Source organism: Lygodium microphyllum, chromosome 1 (genome assembly GCF_053477565.2).
Source record: "Lygodium microphyllum isolate KBCC chromosome 1, Lygodium_microphyllum_v1.1.10, whole genome shotgun sequence".
Lineage (NCBI taxonomy): Eukaryota > Viridiplantae > Streptophyta > Polypodiopsida > Schizaeales > Lygodiaceae > Lygodium > Lygodium microphyllum.
The window spans coordinates 100,179,053-100,204,236 of NC_141135.1; the positions used below are offsets into that span (position 1 = coordinate 100,179,053).

A 25,184-nucleotide genomic window follows, 5' to 3' on the forward strand; every position below is an offset into this window, starting at 1 on the left:
AGGCCACTTGGTAAATCCGAAGGAAACACATATTTAAAATCATCTAACAAACTACTTAATTGATTATTAACATTCAACTCACAAACATAAGAAAATTGTTGCTTTATATTACAGAAAGTAAAAGTGTTCTGTACAGGAAGAGACCATAACATATATACCTCACAAACTTTCTTCTTTATCAGCTTCTGAACTTCAGTAGAACACAGCAAAGGATTATCAGATACTTCATGTTCACCTTGAATGACAAAAGTCTTACCATCCCTTTTAATTTCAGTGTATTATGGTGATAACTACGTTTTAAGGATGGTTCCAATCCCCATAGCCACTCCCTCCCTAGAGCAATATCAGCTCTTTCCATGTTCATAATTTGGAAATCAAGTTTATCTTTATATCCTTGAATCTCAATTTCCAAATTGGATACCATTGTATCCCATATTTTATTGTCTTGGCCTTGCATCATACGAACAACATATTGATGCCCACTCTTTTGTTGGGGAAGTTTCAATTTTTTTACAAGTGCATAATTTATAAAATTATGTGTGGCAGAGTCATCAATCATGACTCTAACCCTCTTTCCAGCTATCAATCCATGTACTCTAAGTAAATCATGTGGCTTAAGAAGTTGACATACAACACTTGTGTTATACATCCATGTGCAAGACCTCTAAAGATTTGTACTTTTCATGCCCCTTTAATTCTAAGGTCTGCACTACATGGATTTGTTTTTCTTTTCCCTTGCCCTTGTCCTTATCCTTTCCTTTGTCTTCCCCCTTTTTCTTTTGAGGGCAATTCCAAGCAGCATGGTTAGGGGATAGGCAATTGAAACACAACTTTTCTTTTTTGACCTTATCAAAGTCATCAGGACTTAACTTTGGCCTTACATATGGTTTCTTTTCAAAAGGTTGTTTTTTACCTTTAAAGAATGGCATTTTCCTTTTAAATTTGCCCACAAATTTTGAGGTTTCGAATTCCTTAGACTTGGGCTCCGTATCAGTGAGACTAGTGAGTGTACCTGGACGCATACTATCTTCATGAATTAATGCAAATTTAATTGCCTCTTCCAGCGTCTTAGGTGAACTCCTTTTTACTTCCTTTTTATAGGCTTTGTCTAGTTCCCTAATGAATCCTCTTGTCTTTTGAAATTCATCTATTCTTTCCAATTTGAGGATTATCTCACGATATTCCTCCAGATATGTCAGCAGGGGTCTTTCCTTTTGTCTGAAATAATCCCAATCTTCCCAATTTCTTTCCATTTCATTTTTAGGAAGGAATTCTTTAAAAAAGATGGATTCAAATTGAGCCCAAGTTTCAGATATTTTATTTGCCTCCTTTAAAGTTCGCCACCACTTATATGCTTTGGGCCCCAAGGTTAAACTAGCCTCCAGTGCTTGGAGATGTGGTGGGGTATTCTTAAGTTTATGTAAATCTTCCCATTTTTGGAGGAAATTAAAGATTGTATCTTTATTTTTATCTTTTTCCTCCCCGTGAAACTGAGGGGGTTTCATATCCTTTAGAACTGGATTATCCCTCAATTTATGGTGGGGTTCCTTAGGATCTCGCATAGTCACATCTAAATCTTTCGATGAAGATGGGACATTCGAGATTTCTATCTTAATTTTATCTCTTTCTAATAATAAAGTTAATTGAGATTTTATTTCAGTGAGTGTTTGGGTTAAAAATTCCATTTGAACCCCGTGAGCTTGCACACGAGCAGTAAGATCATCAAATTGCTCTCGTGTAGCAAAAAATTCTTCCCACTGTTCTTCTTGCATTTCTGATTCATGGGGATCTACCATAGGGTGGTCCCTAGAACTAGAACCTTCCATTACTCTCTCTTTCCCTTTTTCTGCCATTAATACACTGGAATTGGAAAGCAAAGATAAGAAATTTGCATACACAGTAAAGTACTTCCCTGATTTGGCAGACAGTTGTTGCTGGTTTGGAAATAAACCCGAAGAGTAAGGAACAAATTTTATCGCCCGAACAAAGTTGGTTACGCAGGAAATTGACATTCTTTGCAGAAACAACTAGTATTCAGCCCCCTTCTTTAATAATCACGCAGGCCATCAATGCCCCTTTCCTGAACTTGCTCTCTACCGAGCTTATACTTGTGATGCAAGTGCAGTTTAGGCTGATAGAAAAAAATTCCAAACGCGCAGTCGACTGATCAGACACACATCAGAAAATAGCTTCAGCTTCAGCCTGCGAAAAGGGAAAAGAATGTGTGATCCGTTGGTGCGTTTACAGACGGGCGTGGACCAGGATTCCGTAGCGCACGATCCAGCATGCAGCGTTTTAATAAAAGATATCTTCCCCGCCTTTTAATACGTGACATAGATAATCGTCACGTCAAGTTTTACGTGACGTGTCACCAAGCGTTTGACCAGCGGCTTCACGGATCCGTCACGGGTCAACGAGGCAAAACCCGTCGACTGAAATGATTAGCGTGACGTATGAAACATGTCGACTGACCCGTCGACTGAATGGATAGCGGGACGACTGAAAATCCGTCAATTGCCTTTTCGTTGAAGGACTCCACAAATCCACACGACTAAACCTGTCAACTCTGATACCAATGTCCGATGACTCAGAAGAAGAAGACTATGAAGCCAGAAGAAACAGTCCGAATGGGTGAGTAGGAGCGATCCATTTTTCCTCCCAGCCTTGCCTAGTATATTGCTGGCCAGACCATCGTGATCCGATTGCCAGCCGTCAAACCTTGGTGAGTCCTACTATTCTTGGACTCTCTTTATTTCCCCTTAGCCCCGTTCGGGCGCGCAAGAGCCCGGACGATCATCCTCGTACGTGTTCCCCTTGATTTACCTTAATGTCACATTAAATGTCACTTTAATGTCACATTCAATGTTTGTGACCTTAATGTCACAAGGTGGCACAAGGAGTGCTTGGTGGAAGACACATATACTCCGCGGGGGGGGGGGGAAGCAAAGGTCGAAGTCGGCAAGCATCGGTGGTGTGTCCAGTGATGCCACAGTAGGAGTACCCAGTAGTCTGGTCATTTATTGGTAAAGAAGCCATGGATACTAGTGTGCTTTGCTGAAGAAGGAAGAGGTCAGCCACCATGAACTATGAACTGCATTGTCTGCCTCAAGGGGTGGGAGGGTAGTGGAAGGGCTAGAAGTGAGCTGCCAGTGGGAGGAGGATGTGACCAGTAGTAAGAGGTTGCAACCAGTAGAAAAACGCAGGTGAGGAGAGAGAAAGACTAAAAACGCAGGTAGGACAGCTTGCAAGAGAGAGAAAGACTAAAAACATAGGCAGCAGGAGAGAGAAAGACTATAAACGTAGGAAAAAACAGTAGTAGCAGTCAATATGCTGAAGTCAGCTCTGAACAGTGTGTGATAGGCTGGAAACAGGTGCTAGACTGTTGTAGACAGCAATGGCCAGCTTGAACCGCGATGTTCTCCGTGTTTAGGGTGTAGGCAGCAAGCTGAAATACCTGAAATCTGCAAAACGAGATTGTTTTCTGAATGGAGAGCGATCAGCAATAGTCGCTCTGCTGTAAACAGTTGCAAACTGCAGGTGGAAGGCTGGAAACAAGCGCCAGACTGTAGATAACAGCAAGGGACAGCTGAGATTTCGATGTCCTCCGCGAAAGGGGTGTGGGCAGCAAGCTGAAACACCTGAAATCTGCAAAAATGAGATTTTGATGCAGCGGAAGAAAAAGAGAAATGGATGTCGAACTTGCCACTGGTCTTTGCCTTCACTGGAGTGGAGGATCTTCACTGCCAGGTGAGCAGATCCAACTCTGATACCATGTCAAAAGATGACGTGCCAACAAGACAGTAGGGTTTGCGGGGAGGAACACGGAGTGAACTCGGCAAACATGGAGAAGAGAAGAGAAGAGAGAAGAAACTCTGATGAATGGAATGATGAAGATTTGAATCATGGAGTAAATGTGATACAAGGGAATCAAGGTGCCGTATCACAAGGAAGATGATGAAGACAACCACGAACCACGAACCGCAATGTCCTCCTGAAGGGGTGTGAGGGTAGTGGAGAGGCTAGAGAGGAGGTGACGGATTGAATGAATTAGCCATGAGGAATGAATGAGAGAGTGGCCTATAAATAGGCATAGTCAGTCTAGGATGGCGCCCCTTTTTGGGGTTGCAAACCCTAAACGCAAAACACAGAAACACAAAAACGCAAACTGCGGGTGAAGGGTTTCTCAACACAAAGTAAACTAAAAGCCTTGAAGTAATTTCTCACGATCCTAGGAAGCCCCCTCTGAAACACAAAGAACCATGAAATCTATAGTGGCATTACTAATATTGTCCCCCTTCGAAAGGGATGGAAGGTTCGAGGGAATCACTGGAAGAAATGGTGGGAGATGGGATGGAACCTATGGGATAAGTGATGCACAATGAGGAACGGGTGTGTTAACAAAAAGTTGTGTTGGAGGGCCTTGCACAATGGAAGGGGAATGGAGCATAGATAGCCCATTCTTCTACCAACTTGTCACAAAAGTGGCTACTGTAAGATAATCCTCAACAAAGATAGCTGGCTTTGCGAAGGCAACGCGGGTCCCCAGTCTAGGAAGGCCATAAACTAAGAGGAGAGGAAAACGCAAGTCCGAAACATGTAGGGCCTTTGAAATGGAGCTTGATGGACTGTTAGACAACAAAGACAAGGTGCCAACACCACGAATAGAGACGGAAGAGATGTCACGGGCAGTGACGATACCCTCATATGGACAGAGATCCTGTAACAAATCACCTCGGGGAGTCATAGGACTCCATGCACCATTGTCAATGGGCCAAGGCTGCTCAAAAGATGAAACAGTTGAAGAAGGATCCTCCACTTGATAAATGTGCAGAAACACTAACTTGGTGGTAATAGCGAGTGATGAATTAGAGATAGACAAAGGCTCTAATGTAGATCCACTCGGTGCTCCCAGACGAAGGTGAGAATATTGCCTCTAGCACTTAACCTTGGGGTGCAAGGTCTTCCCACAATGAGGACATGTGGGATATCCTCTACTCTTTCCCACAAAAGCTGTATCAAAGTCGGAAGATGACTCTTACTTCTTTCTCTTCTCTTTCTTCTGCTTGGCTTGTTTTGTACTTGGAGATAAAGTTGTATAAGCATGCCTATGTGTACGGGCTCCGCAAGAATTCGGTTCAGTGTGATGCACATTTTGCTCAAGCACCAATGGGACTAGTCCTCCCAAGTGAGAGTCTCCTGGCTATGAGAAGTGAGAAGACTAGTGTAGAACACATCATAAGTTGATGACGGAGGATGTGAGAGAAGTGTCATAGCTAGATTCCTTGAAGAAATGTCCGTACCAAGGGGTGCAAGTTCATCTTGTAGCTCCTCTATCCTATGGATATGAGCCCTTATCCTAGGGGAATCTATGACAGAAAGCTGGCATAGCTTCAACTCAAGAGATAATCGATACTTAAATGTTTGGAGTTGGAAGAGAGATGCCAATCTCCTCCAAACCTTTGCGCAGTGCTGATATGTCTAACATGCACGAGCACAAAATTTGTATAACTCAAAAGGAGAAAAGAGAGAGCTTTGGCATTCAACTGATCCCATAAAGTTGTTGAATTTGTAGTTACACCATCATGAGGATCCATGGTAGGTCGATGAATAGGGATAGTAACAAAATCCCAAAGGTCATAGTCATCGAGGAGACACTCTATGTGGCACGACCATAGAGGGTAGTTCATCCCATCTAGCTTGTTAGATGCGGGTAGGATCGGCACCTACTCAAGAGATGCCATCAATGCCAATCGGGGGTAATGGGAAAGAGTGATAGGGTAGTGGTCGATTTGAATAGTCTTGAACCACACAATCCCCCATGCATACACATAGGCCATAGATGTCCTTCAATAAGTACTTGCAAGAAAACAAAGAAGATGTTGCAACTGGGATATCCTTCACCTGTATGGGGTCCGTTGGTGTGTCAAGCAAAAGGACTGATGAACGGCAGTGTAGACAGGGAATATCCGAGGGGCGAGGTTACCCGATGTGGAGCAAGAGGGAGCACTAAATGCAGATGAATATAGGTCTTCAGCTTGTAAATGCAGCCAATCCAAGGGCTGGTATTGTACCAAGAGTGCTCAGAAGTACAATGCATGCAGCAAACGCAGATCTGCCCTGCATCAGGCCTAACAAAGAGGCTGCCCAATAGAGAACAAATGTTGTTCAAACCTGCAAATGTGCCGCCTAGGAGGACCAATGACCTGCTTGCACAAAATGCAGAGATATAGGGTGCCTGCACAAAAACGCAGGTAACACAAGGCCTGTTTTTGCAGCACGTGTGCTGAGGATTGCCTGCAGAAAACATGGCTCTGTTTTGGTGTTGCCCAGCCAATAGAATGGCTGCCTAGCTTGTGAGAAGCTGCTTGGGTGCAGGAATAATTCCTCCTAGCCTGTCAGAAGCTGCCCGAGGTAAAAAATGAACATCTGCCCTCGTAAATGCAGTTGTAAAGGGCTGGAAACAGGCCGCCTAGCCCTGCTTGACTCCAAATGCAAGGTCTGCAGCACGCAAGGATGACGCCTAGCAAGTTTTGTCACGGACAACACAGTACTCTTCAAGATTTCCGGCTCCCACGCATAGCTTTGACACCATGTGAGAGTGTGCAATGGAAAGAGGAAAGTGAACACAGAGAGGGGGAGACAAAGAGAGAACGCATGAGAGAGAAGGAACAATGTGAGTGCTTGGAGTTTTCAAAACCAGCCTTGTTCAGGTTTTGGGTCCTCCTTAGTTGTGTATTTTGCTCAGATTTGCACGTTTTTACAGCCATCTCTCCTACTTCGACCAAGGGATATAGAATTGTTCCTTTTGCTCCACTTCAATTTCCTTTCTCAATCATTATGACACCTCCATGTTGTCATTGAGATACTCAAGTAAAGGGCCATTAATACTAATTGGAAGCTGATGGTGAAGGTTTGTGGAAAGCATACAGGCTAGGAGACAGAGCCCCCACTTTTTGAAGTAGCCAGCTCGAAGTTGATCTTAGAGTGAGTTGATCTTTATGTGGAGTTCATTGTGGCTTAGCAGCAGCACAACAGAAAGGCATTTTCAACTTTGGTCCATCGAGTGGCAATTGAGATCTCTTTAGCTATTTCTACAAGAGTTTGAACAAGCTGCAAGATGTGTGTGAGTGGCAATCCTCTATCAGAGTCGTTCATCCTTGAGGCTAGCTCTTCTCCCTCACAATGTTGATAAGTCCATGTTGTTCTCCCTCATGTGGTTGTTCTCCCTCATGTGTGAAGGATGAGTTCATGACAATTCACTTTGCCTTCATTCAGTAGCAACTATGTTTCTTGGTCCTCTTCAAGCTCACTACTTAGTATGCTGCATATCCAAGTGCTTGTGGGTTTGAATGTGCGTTTCAGTTTGCTTTTTGGTTATATTTCAAAAAAACCTAGTCTCAGTGCTATGTCTATGGAAAATATGGCCATTTTTTCAAATATGATAAGCAAAAGTTTGACTTTTTAAAGGAAAAAAGGCAAGTGAAAGGGGAAGGATGTTCTTGCTTCATGAAATCCACCATCTAGCTCCTCGACTCTTTATCTATGGCCTTATTACCCATGACTCCTTTCTAGTCTTTGACCATTCTTCTTGGGATTGTGGATCTGATTGCATCCCTGTCTATTTGTGCATATTTACATGAAAGAACCATTGGGAATACTCATGCTGTTGCTAGAGATAGATATTAGTTATGTGGCGAGCTTGTTCATGACTCTTGTGACAAATATGCCACATCTCATCCAACTTCTTTCTATACCAGGCCTACTAGTGGTGCTTTAGGATCATAATGCTTCTTTGAGTTGTAACTTGTGGAGGTATGAAGCCTTCTTTGGAGCACTTGGGGTGCATTTTAATTTTTGTTCATCGGTGTTCTTACCTATGACCTGAGAGATGGTGTTAGATCATATTATCATCTCATAGGTATCAAATAGGAGGGCTAGGTGGTCACTATTTTGATCACTATTGGTCCCTCTCATGGGGCAGTCACTCATTTGAGTTGTAACTGTATATGCATCCTAGCCCATCGTGGGTTCAAATGGAAGTTTGCATCTCATTGTGGGAATGAGATCCTTACTCGGTATATTCACACCCGTATAACTTTACATGGAGACGAAGGGACTTTACACCCAACAACCTCCCACTTAAAGGCCCGAAGTGGTATCTTTAAGCTAACCAACTCCCACTAGTCGGATGCAATGCTCATGCTGAGCCTTTGCAAGACTCTTAGTGATAACATCTGCATGCTTATCTTGGGTTTTGATCTTAGTCAATGTGACAAGATCATCATCCAAGACCTGTCGAATAAAGTGGTACCGAACATCTATGTGTTTGGTACGTGCATGGAACATTCATTCCTAGCCAGACATACTGCACTTTGGCTATCACATCCAAGCACTGGAGTACGTGAAGAAAGACCAAAATCCTTGACCAAACGACCAAGCCAAATTGCTTACTTAGAAGCTTTTGTGGCTGAAATATAGACATACCCATTGGTAGATTTCTTAGTGTTAAGATCTCCTGCCATGTCCGAATCACAGAATCCCTGCAACTCTAGTGTACCCTTTCCATAGCATATACTCTTGTATACCTTTTAAGTATCTAAAGATAGATTTCACTGCTTTCCAATGTGGCTTGCCAGGGTTAGATATGAATCTACTAACAACTCCCACTGCATGAGCAATGTCAGGGCGAGTTGCAACTATAGCATATATCAAAGATCTACAAGCTAATGCATAAGGTATGCCCTTCATAGCACCACCAACAGCATCATCCTTTGGGCAATCAACTTTGCAAAGCTTGTATGTGGTGGTAAAGGCACACAAAGAGCCTTAGCATCAACCATATTAAATCTGTCAAGTACTTTGCTAATGTACTTGTCCTTTGAGAGAAACAAGTGTTGCCCTCTCTCTCTTTTAATGCGCATGCCCAAAATGTGTTCAGTTATCCCCAAATCTTTCATTGAGAAGGTTGAACTTGGCTGCCTTTTAAGAGCACTCATGTTAGATTACGGGAGATAGATTTTTTCAGACTGATGGAAGTACGAGTGTTCTTCACCTCCCAGCCACGCCTAGATAAGTGCTGGCCCTCAATCTTATCTCTTTGCCAGCCGTCAACTTGCTAGAGTCCTACTATTCCTGGACTCCCTTACTCTCTAGGCTCCCCTTGACCCCGTTCGGGCGCCCAAGAGCCCGGACGGTCATTCTCGTGCATGTTTCCCTAAATTTACCTTAATGTAACATTAAATATCCCTTTTAATGTCACATTCCACACTTATGACATTAATGTAACATTAAGTATTACTTTTAATGTCACATTTCCTTCCCCTTAAGAATCGGTTTCGTCCTCGAAAATGATATTTGGAAGGTCTAACTGTAAATCGGGAAACCTTTTCTTTAAAGTACTTACTCGCTCCCATGTTGAGCTTTCCTCTGAACAATCTTTCCACTTAACCAAACATTCTTGATAAATAGTATTCCTCGTTCGTCTATTACGAACATTTAATATTTTTTCTGGTTCATGTGGATTAGATTGGTCATAGAATAACTCCTCAATATCATCATTTAAGATTAGATTATCCAAATCACCCAGCTTCTTCCTTAGTTTGCTTACATGAAAAACTGGATGTATTTTACTACCAGCAGGTAGTTGGAGCTTGTAAGCCAATTCTCCCACCCTTTTAAGTATTATGAAAGGACTACAATACCTTGGTGAAAGCTTTGGACAATGTCCCTTTTTCATAGTTTTAGTTTGTTCAGGCACCTTAAGATAGACCAATTCTCCTTCTTCAAAGGAGATGTCTCTTCGGTGAGGATCTGCGTATGCTCTAGCTCGACTTTGAGCCTTTTTAATATTTTCTTGAGCAAATTTTAACATATTATTCATATCCTCCAAAAAGTCTTTAGCTGCCTGAACCGTTTCCTTATGCAGTCCTACTGCAAAAGGAGCTCTGGGCTGAAACCCATACATCAACATAAATGGACTATATCCAGTGGAAGAGTGTTTGGCACTGTTATATGCAAACTCTGCTATCGGTAAATACTCTTCCCAATTAGTTTGCCTTTTACTTACATATGCCCTAAGCATATCTTCAAGAATTTGGTTAACCCTTTCAGTTTGCCCATCTGTTTGCGGATGATCCGCCGTACTCATGCTAAGTTTAGTATCCAATTTCCTAAATACCGCACGCCAAAAATGGCTATCAAATTTTCTATCCCGATCAGAAACTATATTTGCTGGAAGGCCATACAATCGGTATATGTTCTCTACGAACAATCTAGCCAATTCTGGTGTTTTAACATCAGTTGAAGTTGGAATAAACCTAGCCATTTTGGTTAACCTATCCACAATTACCCACACAGAGTCGTGCCCCCTCTGTGTTCTAGGTAAAGCAACAATAAAATCCATGGAGATACTCTCCCATTTTCCCGAAGGAATTTCTAATGGATGGAGAAGTCCTCCCATTTTTAATTTTTCAGCTTTATTAACCTGGCATTTATTACATTTGACCACATAGTCAAGGACGTCCTTATTCATTCCAGGCCAATAGAACTGCCTTTTAATAAGACTATAAGTCTTATTAACTCCTGGATGTCCCGCACTAGGGGTATCATGACACTCAAAGAGTATCTGGCGCCTTATTTCTATATCTTTCGGGACACATACCCTACCCTTGTAGAGTAAATAACCATTATCAATGGTAAAATTCTTCCACTTGAATTGAGTTTGAGCAACCCCTGATGCTCCATTTCCTAGTTGAACATCCTCAGATATTCCTTCCTCAGTAGAAGCACTTTCATTTGGATCCCCATTTTTTATTGCTTCCCATATGTTGGAATATGCCGGATCAACCTGGCATTTCCCTTTTAAAGATTCAAGCAAACTGGAAGTGAACTGAGTAAAACTCAATTCATTAATGATGGGCATTCTGCTGAGTGCATCAGCTACTATATTATACTTTCCTTTTCTATATCTTATTTCATAGTCGAACTCTTGGAGGAGTTCGGCCCATCTGGCTTTACGCCCATGTAAATCTGGTTGATCATTAAGCCACTTAATGCTTTCATGATCCGATAAAATCAAAAGTTTGGCACCTTACAAATAGTGCCTCCATTTCTTTATTGCATGTACTATTGCATACAGCTCCCTCTCATAAACAGAATAATTTTGTTTTGCACGATCTAATTTCTTGCTTTCAAAAGCAACTGGTCGACCTTCTTGTAATAAGACCGCGCCTATTGCCTTGTCACTGGCATCAGCTTCAACCACAAATGGTTTATTGGGATCCACTATTAATAATACTGGAGCTGTAGCAATAGCTACCTTAAGTTTTTGAAAACTTTCATTTTGGTCTGTTTTCCAATTAAAACTTTTTCCTTTCCCTTTAAGTTGGTCTGTCATTGGAACAGCTATTTTGGCATAATCTCGAATGAATCTACGATAAAATCCAGATAAACCTAGGAAGATCTGCAGCTCTTCCAGGTTCCGTGGAGGTGGCCATTCAATAATTGCCCTTACTTTTTCTGGATCCATGTTGATTCCCTCTTTCGAGATTATATGCCCTAAATATTTGACCTCTTGTGCAAAGAATCCACATTTAGTTTTCTTCACATAAAGGGAATGTGTTCTTAACAGTTGGAATACTAATAATAAGTGTTCCAAATGTTCTTTTCTTGATTTACTAAAGATCAAGATATCATCCAAAAAGACTACTACAAAATGTCCTAGATAGGGCCGTAAAACACTATTCATCAGCTTCATAAAGGTAGCTGGTGCATTAGTGAGACCAAAAGGCATCACTAAAAAATCATAATGCCCGTATCTAGTACGAAATGCCGTTTTGGAAATATCTTGTGCCTTAATTCTTATTTGGTGATAACCTGATCTTAAGTCTATCTTTGTGAAGAATTTTGCCCCTTGCAATTGATCAAAAAGATCTTCCATTCTGGGCATAGGAAATTTATTCTTCACCGTTATTTTATTAAGTGCTCTATAGTCAACACAAAGTCGCATAAAACCATCTTTTTTCTTTACCAATAAAATTGGTGAAGCCCAAGGTGAATTACTGGGTTGAATAAACCCTTTATCCAGGTAATCCTTAATTTGTCTTTCAACTTCTTGATGCTGTGTTTCACTTAACCTATATGGTGGTTTTGAAATTGGGTGTGTATCCTTATTTATATCAATTGGATGATTTATTTCACCCCTATCTGGTGGAAGGCCACTAGGTAAATCAGAAGGAAACACATCTTTAAAATCATCTAACAAACTGTTCAATTCATTATTTACATTCAATTCGCAAACATAAGAAAATTGTTGCTTTATATTACAGGAAGTAAAAGTATTTTGTACAGGAAAAGACCATAGCATGTATACCTCACAAACTTCCTTCTTTATCAGCTTCTGAACTTCAGTAGAACACAGCAAAGGATTATCAGATACTTCATGTTCACCTTGAATGACAAAAGTCTTACCATCCCTTTCAAATTCCAGTGTATTATGGTGATAGCTACGTTTCAAGGATGGTTCCAATCTCCATAGCCACTCCCTCCCTAGAGCAATGTCAGCTCTTTCCATGTTCATTATTTGGAAATCAAGCTTATCTTTATATCCTTGAATCTCGATTTCCAAATTGGATACCATTGTATCCCATATTTTATTGTCTTGGCCTTGCATCATACGCACAACGTATTGATGCTCACTGTTTTGTTGGGGAAGTTTCAATTTTTTGACAAGTGCATAATTTATAAAATTATGTGTGGCAGAGTCATCAATCATGACTCTAACCCGTTTTCCAGCTATCAATCCATGTACTCTAAGTAAATCATGTGGCCCAAAGGTAGGCTGCCACAAAGAAGTTGACATACAACACTTATGTTGTACATCCATGTGCAAGACCTCTAAAGATTTATACTTTTCATGCCCCTTTAATTCTAAGGTCTGCACTACATGGATTTGTTTTTCTTTTCCCTTGCCCTTGTCATTTTCTTTGTCTTCCCCCTTTTTCTTTTGAGGGCAATTCCAAGCAGCATGGTTAGGAGATAGGCAATTAAAACACAATTTTTGTTTTTTGGCCTTATCAAAGTCATCAGGACTTAGCTTTGGCCTCATATATGGTTTCTTTTCAAAAGGTTGTTTTTTACCTTTGAAAAATGGCATTTTTCTTTTAAATTTGCCCACAAATTTTGAGGTTTCTAATTCCTTAGACTTGGGCTCCATATCAGTGAGACTGGTGAGTGTACCTGGACGCATACTATCTTCATAAATTAATGCAAATTTAATTGCCTCTTCAAGTGTCTTAGGTGAACTCCGTTTTACTTTCTTTTTACAGGCTTTATCCAGTCCCCTAATGAATCCTCTTGTTTTTTGGAATTCATCAATTCCTTCTAGTTTGAGGATTATTTCACGATATTCCTCCAAATATGTCAGTAGGGGTCGTCCCTTTTGTCTGACATAATCCCAATCTTTCCAATTTCTTTCCATTTCATTTTCCGGAAGAAATTCTTTTAAAAATACGGATTCAAATTGAGCCCAAGTTTCAGGTATTTTATTCACCTCCTTTAAGGTTCGCCACCACTTATATGCTTTGGGCCCCAAAGTTAAACTGGCCTCCAGTGCTTGGAGATGTGGTGGTGTATTTTTTAATTTATGTAAATCTTCCCATTTTTGGAGGAAATTAAAGATTGTATCTTTATTCCTATCTTTTTCCTCCCCGTAAAATTGAGGTGGTTTGATATCCTTTAAATTCGGATTATCCCTCAATTTATGGTAGGTTTGGGGTTCCTTAGGATCTCGCATAGTCACATCTAAATCTTTCGATGAAGATGGGACATCCGAGATTTCTATCTTATTCTTATCTCTTTCCAACAATAAAGTTAGTTGAGATTTTATTTCAGTAAGTGTTTGAGTTAAAAACTCCATTTGAACCCCCTGAGTTTGCACACGAGCAGAAAGATCATCAAATTGCTCTCTCGTGGCAAAAAATTCTTCCCATTGTTCTTCTTGTATGTCTGGTTCATGGGGATCTGCCATAGGTTGATCCCCAGAACTAGAACTTTCCATTACCCTTTCTTTCCCTTTTTCTGCCATTAATACACTGGAATTGGAAAGCAAAAATAAGAAATTTGCATACAAGATAAAATACTTCCCTGATTTTTTATGGCAGGCTGTGGCTTCAGTTATGTATGAAGTTTTCTGCCTGTCTCACAGCAGTCGCAGTCTTATCCGCCTCAGAAGCAGTCCTATCTGTCAACAGCAATCTGATACTGGCAGCTCCACTTCTGATCTGTTTCTCGTGGCTGCTGGCAGCTTCACGTCTGAGCTGGTTCGTCCTCGCGAATGCTGGCGACTCCACTCTTGGTCCTCACGGATGCTGGTGGCTGCTCGCCTGGTCCTCGCGACCCACGTTTTTTTTTATTTCTTTTCTTTTCCTTGCCCGTCACGAAACGGGTCACCTTAATGTGACGTATCGTTTTCTGCCCGCAGCGAAATGAGTCATTAATGTATGTGATGTGACGTGGCTTCTCCCCTTTTACTTTTCCTTTACGGCCCGTTGATATTCACGCGACGGACAGAAGAGGTAACGGCCCGTTTTCCTATGCGACGGTGCAGGGCAGAAGTGACGGCCCGTTTTCTGACGCGACGAAGCAGGGCAGACGTGACGGCCTGTTTTCTGATGCTCACGCAATGTTACAAATACTGACGAACCAACTAACGACTGACATCCTGACGGATTTCTGTTCGATTGATGATCAGAAACATAGGCTCTGATACCAATGTTAGATTACGGGAGATAGATTTTTTCAGACTGATGGAAGCACGAGTGTTCTTCACCTCCCAGCCACGCCTAGATAAGTACTGGCCCTCAATCTTATCTCTTTGCCAGCCGTCAACTTGCTGGAGTCCTACTATTCCTGGACTCCCTTACTCTCTAGGCTCCCCTTGACCCCGTTCGGGCGCCCAAGAGCCCGGACGGTCATTCTCGTGCATGTTCCCCTAAATTTACCTTAATGTAACATTAAATATCCCTTTTAATGTCACATTCCACACTTATGATATTAATGTAACATTAAGTATTACTTTTAATGTCACATTAATGTCACAACTCAAAAGTACTTTTATGGTTTTTTGCAATCAGCATGTCATCCACATATAAGACTAGCACAATAAGACTTCCATCATCAGTCTCTTTAGTGTATAAGGAGTGATTTGCATGACCGTGTTTAAACCCATGGTTGAGCATGAAGGTATCAAACTTTTTGTACCATAGTCTAGGAGCTTGTTTTAGCCCATATAAGCTGCGTCTTAGCTTACAAACCAAATGCTCTCTCTCTGGAATAGCAAAACCTTCTGCCTATTTCATGTATAGCTCTTCAATCCAGGTCACCATGAAGAAAAGCATTCTTTGCATCTTTTCGATCCAACTCTAAATCCAAGGGTGTAGTGAGAGCGAACAAAACATGGAGTGTAGTCATCTTCACCACTGGTGAAAAGACCTCTTGGAAGTCTATGCCTTCCTTCTGTGTATAACCCTTAGTAACCAACCGTGCCTTGTACTTGGACTTTCCATCAATACATTTCACTTTGTAAATCCATTTATTAGGAATAGCTTTCCTATTTGTGGGCAAAGCTACAAGCTTCTATATTTTATTTGCATACAGAGACTTCATCTCTTCTTGCATAGCAAGCTCCCACTTTCTCTTGTTTTCACATGACTGTGCCTCTCTAAATGTTATAGGCTCATCCTCATGAGTCAACAAAATGCAATCCAAAGGTGGCTGAAGCCTCTATGACTACCTTTTGAAACGTGTAGACCTTCTTACCGAATGATCTATATTGTCAGGGAATGGGCCTACATCCTGAGGTATGTGTACATCATCACCAAGTTGCTGATTTTCAGCATTTTCTTGCTGCTGTAACCTCTTTTCAGTATGTTCTTGCTGTTCTATTCCATCCTGTGCATCTATTTGTTGTTCATTATCTTTTCACTATAGCACAATGGGTTGCTGCTCATTTTCAGTATCAAAAGGAACAAAATCTTTAGCCAATGGCTGTTGAACAACTAGCTGTTTATGCTGAAATTTGACCTTATTTTTGTCAAGGTCACCTTGTGTAGCGTGTTTCAGCAACTTTGCCTTATTAAATACTACGTCTCAGTTGCGTATGATCTTCCTATCTTGAGGAAGCCAAACTCTATAACCCATCTCTCTCTCATCTCCATATCCCATGAAGATGTCCTTCATGGATTTCATGTCTGGTTTGATTCTCTGATCTATAGGTACATGCACAAAGGCATCACAACCAAAGACACACAAATGGTCATACGAAGTAGGTTTGCCGGGTCTAACCTCTTCAGGATGTGCATATATGAATTGCAGTTTTAAGAGCCTCTCCTCAGATCTATTGCGGGAGATTAGATGTGGACAGTATGTATCTGACTCTCTCACAAAGTGTGCGATTATATCTTTCAGCCACGCCATTTGATGCAGGATTATAAGGGGCTGTCAACTCCCTTTTAATGCCATGCATCTCACAAAACTTTTTGAACTTATTAGAAACATATTCGCCCCTATTATCCGTTTTTATAGCTTTTAACTCAAGCCCTTTTTGTGCGGTAACAAAAGCATGAAACCTTTTAAAAGCATCCAACACTTCCTTTTTTCTCTTTAACACATACACCCATGACTTTCTAGTGAAATCATCAATAAAAGTGACAAAGTACTGTATATCCCCATATGAATCAACAGGCATAGTGCACACATCAGAGTGTATTAAATCAAGAGCATCGGATTTCTTAACAACACTAGAGTAATAAGGACACTTCACATGTTTTCCATATATGTAAACATTACAAAATTCGAGATTAGAGCCTTTTACATCAAATCTCCTTAAAGAGGAGAGAACCTGAAGGCCTTTTTATCTCATATGGCCAAGTCTTTTGTACCAAAGTTCCATTTGTGAATGAACTTCAGCCACAACCAAGAACTTGCCAAGTAATGCTTTACAATGCAAATAATACAAAGTCCCCTTTTTACTGCCTTAAACAATCAGCACAGAGCCCTTGTGGACCTTCCAAGATCCACCACCAAAGGTAGTAAAATACTCTCTTGCATCAAGCTGTCCAACCGATAGTAGACTTTTCTTTATGATAGGTACATATTTGATATCTTGTAAAATCAGCTCTTGGCCATTTTCAAGGATAAAATAAATGGTACCTACACCCTCTATCTCACATGCTTAGTTGTTGCCCAAGTAAACCTTGCCTAGACAACTTGCAGTGTATTTAGAAAATGACTCCAAAGAGGGAGTAATATGAAAAGAGGTACCACTGTCCACTATCCATGATTAGGACAACCCATTATGAGCTGAAAGTAAGGAATCAATTACCTCCTTTTTGGGGATATGCATATCACCTGCTACTGCCATAATGTCTACATCATTGCATGAGGTTGCAACAAGTATCTCTCTAGTGTCAAAGAGCTCTTCAATGACCACACTAGATGCTACATTTACCTTCGCAACTTCTTTTGAGGGAGAGCTATCATCATTTTTCTTGTCATCCTTCTTTTTCTTTCCCTGATGTTGCCTTTTTTCTTGCTCTTTCCCATAATATTGGCAATTAGGCTTTTTATGCCCTTACGCCCACACTGATAGCAAGTAACATCCTGTTGTTTGCCCTTGCTTATACTCTTGCTTTTGCCTTTATTTGCTACATTACTCTTCTCCGACTTCCATCTAAGATGATAGGCTGATCCACTGCTTTCTCCACTAGATTTTCTTCTGATTTCCTCATTGAGGATAGAGCCCCTGACAACATCAAGGGTTAAAAGCAGTGTTGTTGCTAAGTGAAACAGCCAAACTTCCCAACTATCTGGCAAAGTCATCAGTAAGGAAATAGCCATAAACTAAAGGGTTGCAAACCATAGTTCTGCAACAATTGACTTAAAATCCCTGTGAAAGCACTTAAATGCTCAAATGCTGACTTAGACTCATCCAACTCCATGTTCACAAGCTTGCGCATGAGATGCTCTTGATTTACTAGAGTTGTATTTTCATAAGTATCCATTAACTTTTTCCATATAGTATAAGCTGTATAATGTCTGTAAGTACATCATCAGATACAACCATTTTAATGTATGCAATGGCCTTCTTGTTGAGTCTAGCCTAATCGTCATCTACTATAGTTGCAAGCTTAGTTTCCAAGAGAGCATCATCACAATCTTTGAGAAACAAAATGCATTGCATCCTGTCCTTCCACAGATCAAAACTGGTGCCATCAAACCTCTTGATTTCAAGGAGGGATTTAGTGTCACTGCTGCTAGAAGCAGTAGTGGCCATTTGTCAACAATGCACCAAAGACCAATGCTGTAATTTATGACAGCAAACGACAGGCTGAATATTCAGCTAATTTCAGCCCAAAATTTCAGGAAATAAGAGGAAGATTTAGTGTCACTAATAATGACAGTGCCCAAATACAAGTACAGCAATAGAAAGGATGACTTTCAGCAATATAACTGAAATTTCAGCATACATTACATGCATACATCATTGCTAGGTGACTCCCACTTCAGCGAGTCACCAAAAATATATTTGCAACAATCCTAGATTTGCAAATTATCTCTAAGACTGTTGCACCATGAATATTCAACAATACATCAACTCAATAGGAGCTGCCTAACTTGTATGCTACGTACATATGTGTCCAAATCGACTTCTGATACACAAAAATATCAAAAATTCTCTTTAATTTCTCCAAAATCTCTCTAGTGGCAGATAAAAGACTCAAATTACACTGCTTGTAGCACCAAGATTGCTTCAGCAATGTCCCCAAAGTGCATTTCACATATCAATTTTGCTAAAGTCCACAAATTTCAGCAAAAGCCCCAAAATTCGTTGAGCAATCTGGCCCAATTGCATTAATACATGTTCCCAAGAGCATAAAACAAGCAAATTTAGCAAAATTTCACAAAATTTTGCAAAAGCCCCAAATTTCTTGGGTCCAAATGTGCACCAATGTTAGTAAATTTGGCTCAGTTGAGCAAAATTTCACTGATATGTGAAAAGCCCCAAATTTTCAAAGCCAATGTCCACAATGTTTGCAATTTTTGGGTCAAATGTCACCGTTAAGCATGCACTGTATCAAAATTGAGAAAAGCCCCAAATTTTGGGCACAAATCTGCACAAATCTCTAAATTGTGCTTATATGCGCAAACTCGCATTAGTGAGCAGGGGGCTTGCTTGATGAAATAATTAATAAAAAATGATGGGCCATCTTGAAAAATGTGATGTGCACTCCGTTGACATGTCTGATTTGCTTGCGCCGATTCTGCCTGCATGTGACGATTCTGTCTACGTAGAACCAATGCTGCATGCATTGACTTACGTGAGCTATTGTTGTGCGTGCCTCGAAATAGTTGCCTGCACTCAGGTTGGCCTGACCGGACGTTTCTTTACTCGGACGAGACACGCACAGACTTCAAGAAGTGCGCACATCCTATCTGCAACTCTGATATCAGTTTGAAGGGAAGAGTGTGCAATGGGAGTGCAAGAAAGAGGTGGTGCAACAGTGTTGAGAGTGAACGCAGAGATGGGTGTACTAGATTGCGATGGTACACAAAGAATAAAGAATGTATTTATATGTTAGGATACAAATAAGGGTGTCATACAACTTTACATGGAGATGAAGGGACTTTATACCCAACAAAAGCTGTGCTTGCATGGGATTTGGATGATTTGCGTGCCTATTCTACACTTCTTTGATGTATTTCTAAAGAAGTTCTATTGGCGGTTATCTCCTGCAGGAGATCTCCCAAAGTATGGTCAAAGCTTCAGATGTTGTACGAGGCACCTTCCACCATGCGTGCATTGAACTTTTATGGACGGTTTTAGCAGATGAAGTTTGAGTCTAAGGACATCGTTTAGTCATTTTTGCTCCGTGTTACACAGGTATAGGACCAACTTCGATACATGTAGCTTGCCCTTCCAAAGGCACATCTAGTGGAAACAATACTCTATAAGCTCCCTCGGAGTTTGATGAAGTGGCAAATGCTTTGAGGGTGCAAACATTATCTACACCTATGAGCTTTACACATGTCCTTGATGTTGCTTGAGCATGAGACATCTTTGCATTTGTAGGGGAGGCTTTCGTCTCATTATGAAGGTTCTAGTGAGGCCTTTACAGCTTTAGAGAGGGGTGACAGGAAGAAGAAGTCAAAGGCCCAATGTTATCATTGTGGTAAAAAGAGCCACTTCGGAAGGAGTGCAAGGAGTTAGTAGCCTCATGGAAGAAGAAAGAGCAGAAGAAGAAGCAGGATGTGGACTCCTTCAACAAGTCATCCTCTTCCTCGGACTTTGATTTCGATCATCCAATCAAGGAGAAGTCCAAGGCATAGAAGGGGTCCACTTCTTCAGACATAGGGATGGGCTTGACTGCCCCTTCCTTTGCTTCTTTCTAGTCTAGGTGATGTGGTCGTCCCTCATGACTCTCCAATGCCAGAGAGGGAGTGAGCGGATAGTGAGATGGGGTAGCCAAGTCTCATCTATATAGGTATATAGGTGCACAGGTTCTAGAGAGGGACGTCCTTGATGCATCAACCGAAGTCTGGCCGGTTCAAACCTTGTAGTTGGGATTGACATCTAGGTTCTTGATGAGCTAGTTCTGTGATAGAGAGCGGGTTTGGCTCCTAGTCTTGTGCTCATATTAGGGGACACTTTGGCAATTCGGCCAAAAACAAGGTGGGGAATCCATGGTTGCATATGTTTAGAGGCATTTTTGACAGGATGGTCTTGTATGCTACTTTGACACCTTGATGATGGACACAGAGACATGCTATGGTTCTTCTCTATTTTTAGGAGTTGGTACGATCGACATCGACCTCGGGTTCTCTAAGGCACCTTAGTGGTGGCTTGATCACCCACTGCTTGGGTATCCATGGTTCTACTCTGCTGGTTCTATGTTGTATGGATTGTGATGAGTCATTCTCACTGTATGATTGTATTGTACCAAATCACCCATTATTTGCGAGAGGGTGTTACTTGGATTGTCAACTCGTGTGAGTTTGTGCATGCCTGTCAGGGCTGGGCACATCATCATTATTTTAGTGATTTATTTGTGACTTTTGTGGCATTTTATGCCAGTCGGCTTGTATTTGGCTGATTTTGTGCCTTTTTATTGTTGGGCTCCTCCTCTTCTTCAGTCATCATCATTCTTGAGGTGGACTTCCCATTGGAGAGAGGAGTTAGTGCTAGTGCTGATGCAACCGGTGACTCACTATTGTACACAACTGTTTCGTGTTTGGTATATGGATTCCATTTCCGGAGCACATCTTTAAGTTCTCTTCTTTTGTAGTGTTCTTCTGTTTTCTTTCTCTTCTATCTTGTGTTCAGCAGTTTATTTCAGCACTTGTCTATGCTTCCATGCACCACTTTTGACAATATGTAGTGTTCAATCTCTATCCTTCTGCATTTATCATGTCAATAGAATAACCAGTTTGGGAGGCAAGTTGAGTGCATACCAATGCTCTATTATGTTCCAACCTGAAAGAAGAAGATAGGGCAATGTAAACTGTGGATTGTGTGGTGGGTTCGGCATGAGAGCAACTTATGTTTGAGGCTGCGAATGACTTTGGGTTTGATGTGCCTAACAGGGTTTTAATAAAGGCTTCCAAGTAAGAAGTCCTTGAAAAATTACCACAAAGGTTCAAGTGGAAAGTTGCTATGAAGGACAATAATCCTTAGAATCTGCATATCCTCAGTATCATGGACTTTTTATTTTCCTTTGCAGATAAACAAACGTGGTGAGAGTGTCGATGAGAAAATCAACAAGCTTGATGCTGAACTTGTGAAGTACAGAGAACAGATAAAGAGGACCAGACCTGGTCCTGCACAAGAGTCAGTAAAAGCACGTGCAATGCGAATCTTGAAACAGAAAAAAATGTGCGCAGTATTCTGTGTTGTTTCATTTGCACTTGCTGTTTATTATTAGACAATTTCATTTTGCAGCTAAAATATTCATACAGATTTGATGGCCAGGTATGAAAGTCAGAGGGATACCCTATACAATCAAACATTTAATCTTGACCAGGTTGCATTTGCAACAGAGGGTATTAAAGATGCTCAACAGACTGTAAGTACATGTGCAAGCTTTCTTTCTTTCTTTCATGTTCCTCAGGGTCCACTATGAGTTTCTTAATGGCCCTGAGCTTTTTATTTGGTAATCTTTGACAACTTGGCTGCACTGACCCTTGTGTTTGTGTGCAGATGACTGCAATGAAAGCAGCGAACAAGGATTTGAAGGGAACTCTGAAGACTTTTAAGATTGAGGATGTGGATGTAAGCAGTCTGTCTTCTGTGAAGCACTTTTTAAGAGTCTCAATTGAATAGTAGTTTTAAGCATTTCCTAAAAAGTTAATGACTCTTTTTCTAAAAAATAATATTGGTTTGGTTTTTTCTTTGTGTGTTGATTTGTCTTAGTTTACTGTATCGAAAGTGTCTTATGAAGCATGCTTGATTATGTCAAAGCATGCATGTTTACTTATTCTCACATTCTTTGTGACACTGTTCACCTACATGATCGCGTAATATTAGCGCAGCATTGTTTGTTTCTAAAGCATTCCTTTTCTGCAAATGGGGTTTTTTAAACCTGCAAAAAGGGATATCAGTTTAATGATTGGATGGTCTGGCAAAGCAAGTACTGTCCACAGGAGAATCCTTTTTAAAAGTGAGCAAGCTCATATTTTTTCCTGTTTCAAGTTTCTGACTTCTGTGATCGTCACTCTAAGGCTGCTATTTTTTATGCAACAAATTGATGGTCTGCTTAAGTTAAATGCACAGGCTACAGCATCGGCAAAGACTTTCCGGTTACATACATCATAATCAGGCTTGATCCCAGGCCTTTATCAAGCTGTCAATAATAGTATTTAAATTTTGTTGGATAAACCTTGCATGACAAAGAAAGGGATTGCAAGGTTGCAAATCAATCATGATTTAGACATTGTGCCTGCTTATGCTTTTCCGGGTCAAGTCCAAATCCTTGGACAAGTTCAACATTTAATAAACTTCATGTAAGAGATGCCTCTGTATGCAACTAAACCAGTTTAAATTACGTTTTGTTAACAGAAAATGCAGGACGAGATGATGGATCTAGTGGATTTTAGCAATGAAATACAAGAGTCATTGGGAAGAAGCTACAGTGTCCCAGATGATATTGATGAAGATGAACTTCTAGGGGGTATTGACTCTAATTTACCTGTGTCTTGACTTATTGGTCCATCTACTTTCCTACTTGCTGAAATCATCCTTTATGTTACAGAATTGGATGCACTAGAGGCAGATATGGGTTTAGAGACAGAATCCAGTGGGGTCCCAGCGTATCTCCAGTCAGATAAGGAGTCTGAACTTGATGCAGACCTCACCTTGCCAGCAGTGCCGTCTGGGCAGACAGCAGCTCCGCAGCCTCAGGTTTCAATTCCTCTCTTCTGTGTGCTTGTCATGATAGGCCAGGCATGTGGAGGGGTGAGCATAGGAGTTTTGGGAGGCAAGCACCATAAAAAACCAGCTATGCTTTTTTTTTTCCCCACAAAAAGTGGTTAATTATATCATTCAGAATAAATTTACAAAGAAGTACATGTGCTCAACAGTCAACAGCTGTCTGAAGATAAAAAACAATAAAATATACAAGCCTCTCAAGGCGGTCTAGGGGGAATGGGAGAGACAAGCCATGGAGGGGGAATGTATCACCACCTAGGATCGCCTGTGTAGTGATGCGTTTTTCTTGAAGTGGGGCAAGACAGTCTTGTTGGGAGAGAGGATATGTGCCTTATAGCACTGTGATCAGAAGGGTTTCACACAGCTCTGAAATTGTGATATCTTGGTTTTTGTCTGTGCTTAGGCTGCAGATGATTTTGGGTTGCCTGCGGTTCCAAGGGCATCTATGCGTTCGTAGGTGTTCATTTTTCTTGATACAGTGTAAACTTTGTGTAAAGTCTACTAGGTTCTCATTATACTCATACGTCTCTGTAACTGGGGCTCACTTGTGTTCACTGTATATTAAACCAGTCAAATTGTGAAACTAGCTAAGGTGCAGCTTTTTTCTGATTTTGTGATGGATCAAGAGAAATCTCTTCACTCTGCAGACCAACAGCGTTGGCCATTGGTGCACCTAGGTTTAATATGAGCAGAGATGAAACATCTCTCTACCTGTCAGATATTCAATTGATTTTGTCATAAAACTGCAAAAGAGTTTCATGGGAACTGTCTCAATTCAAAAGGATTAATTCTCTTCCTATCTGATTCATCCATTCTGTATTGAGAATAAAAGGCCATCAGTTGCAACTGGGCGTGCTAAATTGATGCACACACATTTACATAGCTATTCACAATAGATAAGGCTTTTACAATGTGTTATTGATATGTGTTGTTGAGTTACTTGCATGCCCTAGGCCCCTGGTTGGATATATATGGTCCTATCTGATTGTCATTGTTGTATGCATGATGGTACTTTCTTAAACCCTTTTTTTTGCAAGACTCAAGGGTGCAGAAACCCTACTACTTTACCCTTGCTCTTCTTGGTCAAAGAAGATGCATCATGAAGGATATAGTGATTACTAAATTTAAAGTAAAATTTAAGATTGAATAGAGATATAGGTAGAATATGACTTCAAATTTGGACTTTCGGTCCTTAACTTGGAATGCATATAAGTCTCTGTGTTTGGCAATTGACATGAATGAATTTAACATTGGTTGATGTCTACAGACTGGCTATTATTGTTGATACATCTTTTAGGAAATCTTGACAAAGAATACTCAAAACACTTAACCTTAACAAAAGCCATTGAAAAAAAGAAGAGCAACACATGATTGTTCATTTTCCTTGTAAAATTGGTGCTGCTCCTTGATACAATTTGGTTTACTTGTGGGACAGTCTCAAGCCTGTGATTGACATTTATCTATGTGGAACATAAAAGAACCCACCATTTTCTCCATTTGACCAAACAACAATCACTTGAAGAGGAGTTCTAAAGTTGTTTTTAAGGCAAAGCGTAAGTCACCTTTGATACCAATGTTCGCAAAAAACTTTTTTAAGTCCATATGAAAACCTTCATCGATTAAAAACCTGCCCCTAACATTTCAAGGGTCTCTTCTTTCTTAGTAGTTGATTATAACACAATCAATCCATCCAAGGTAAGTCCCA

General features: G+C 40.7%; 1 protein-coding gene across 1 annotated transcript in view; it reads left to right on the forward strand.

Moving 5' to 3' along the window:
• LOC148041454 (vacuolar protein sorting-associated protein 60.2-like) overlaps positions 1-24,260 on the forward strand; it is a 70,160-nt gene extending 45,900 nt beyond the window's left edge. The window contains exons 3-8 of the mRNA XM_087679762.1: positions 21,777-21,928; positions 22,025-22,118; positions 22,253-22,324; positions 23,111-23,222; positions 23,304-23,452; positions 23,883-24,260. Of these exons, the coding sequence (XP_087535888.1) occupies positions 21,777-21,928; positions 22,025-22,118; positions 22,253-22,324; positions 23,111-23,222; positions 23,304-23,452; positions 23,883-23,936 (633 nt within the window). The 3' untranslated portion in view covers positions 23,937-24,260. The remainder of the gene's footprint in view (positions 1-21,776; positions 21,929-22,024; positions 22,119-22,252; positions 22,325-23,110; positions 23,223-23,303; positions 23,453-23,882) is intronic.
• Positions 24,261-25,184: the final 924 nt, after the last annotated feature.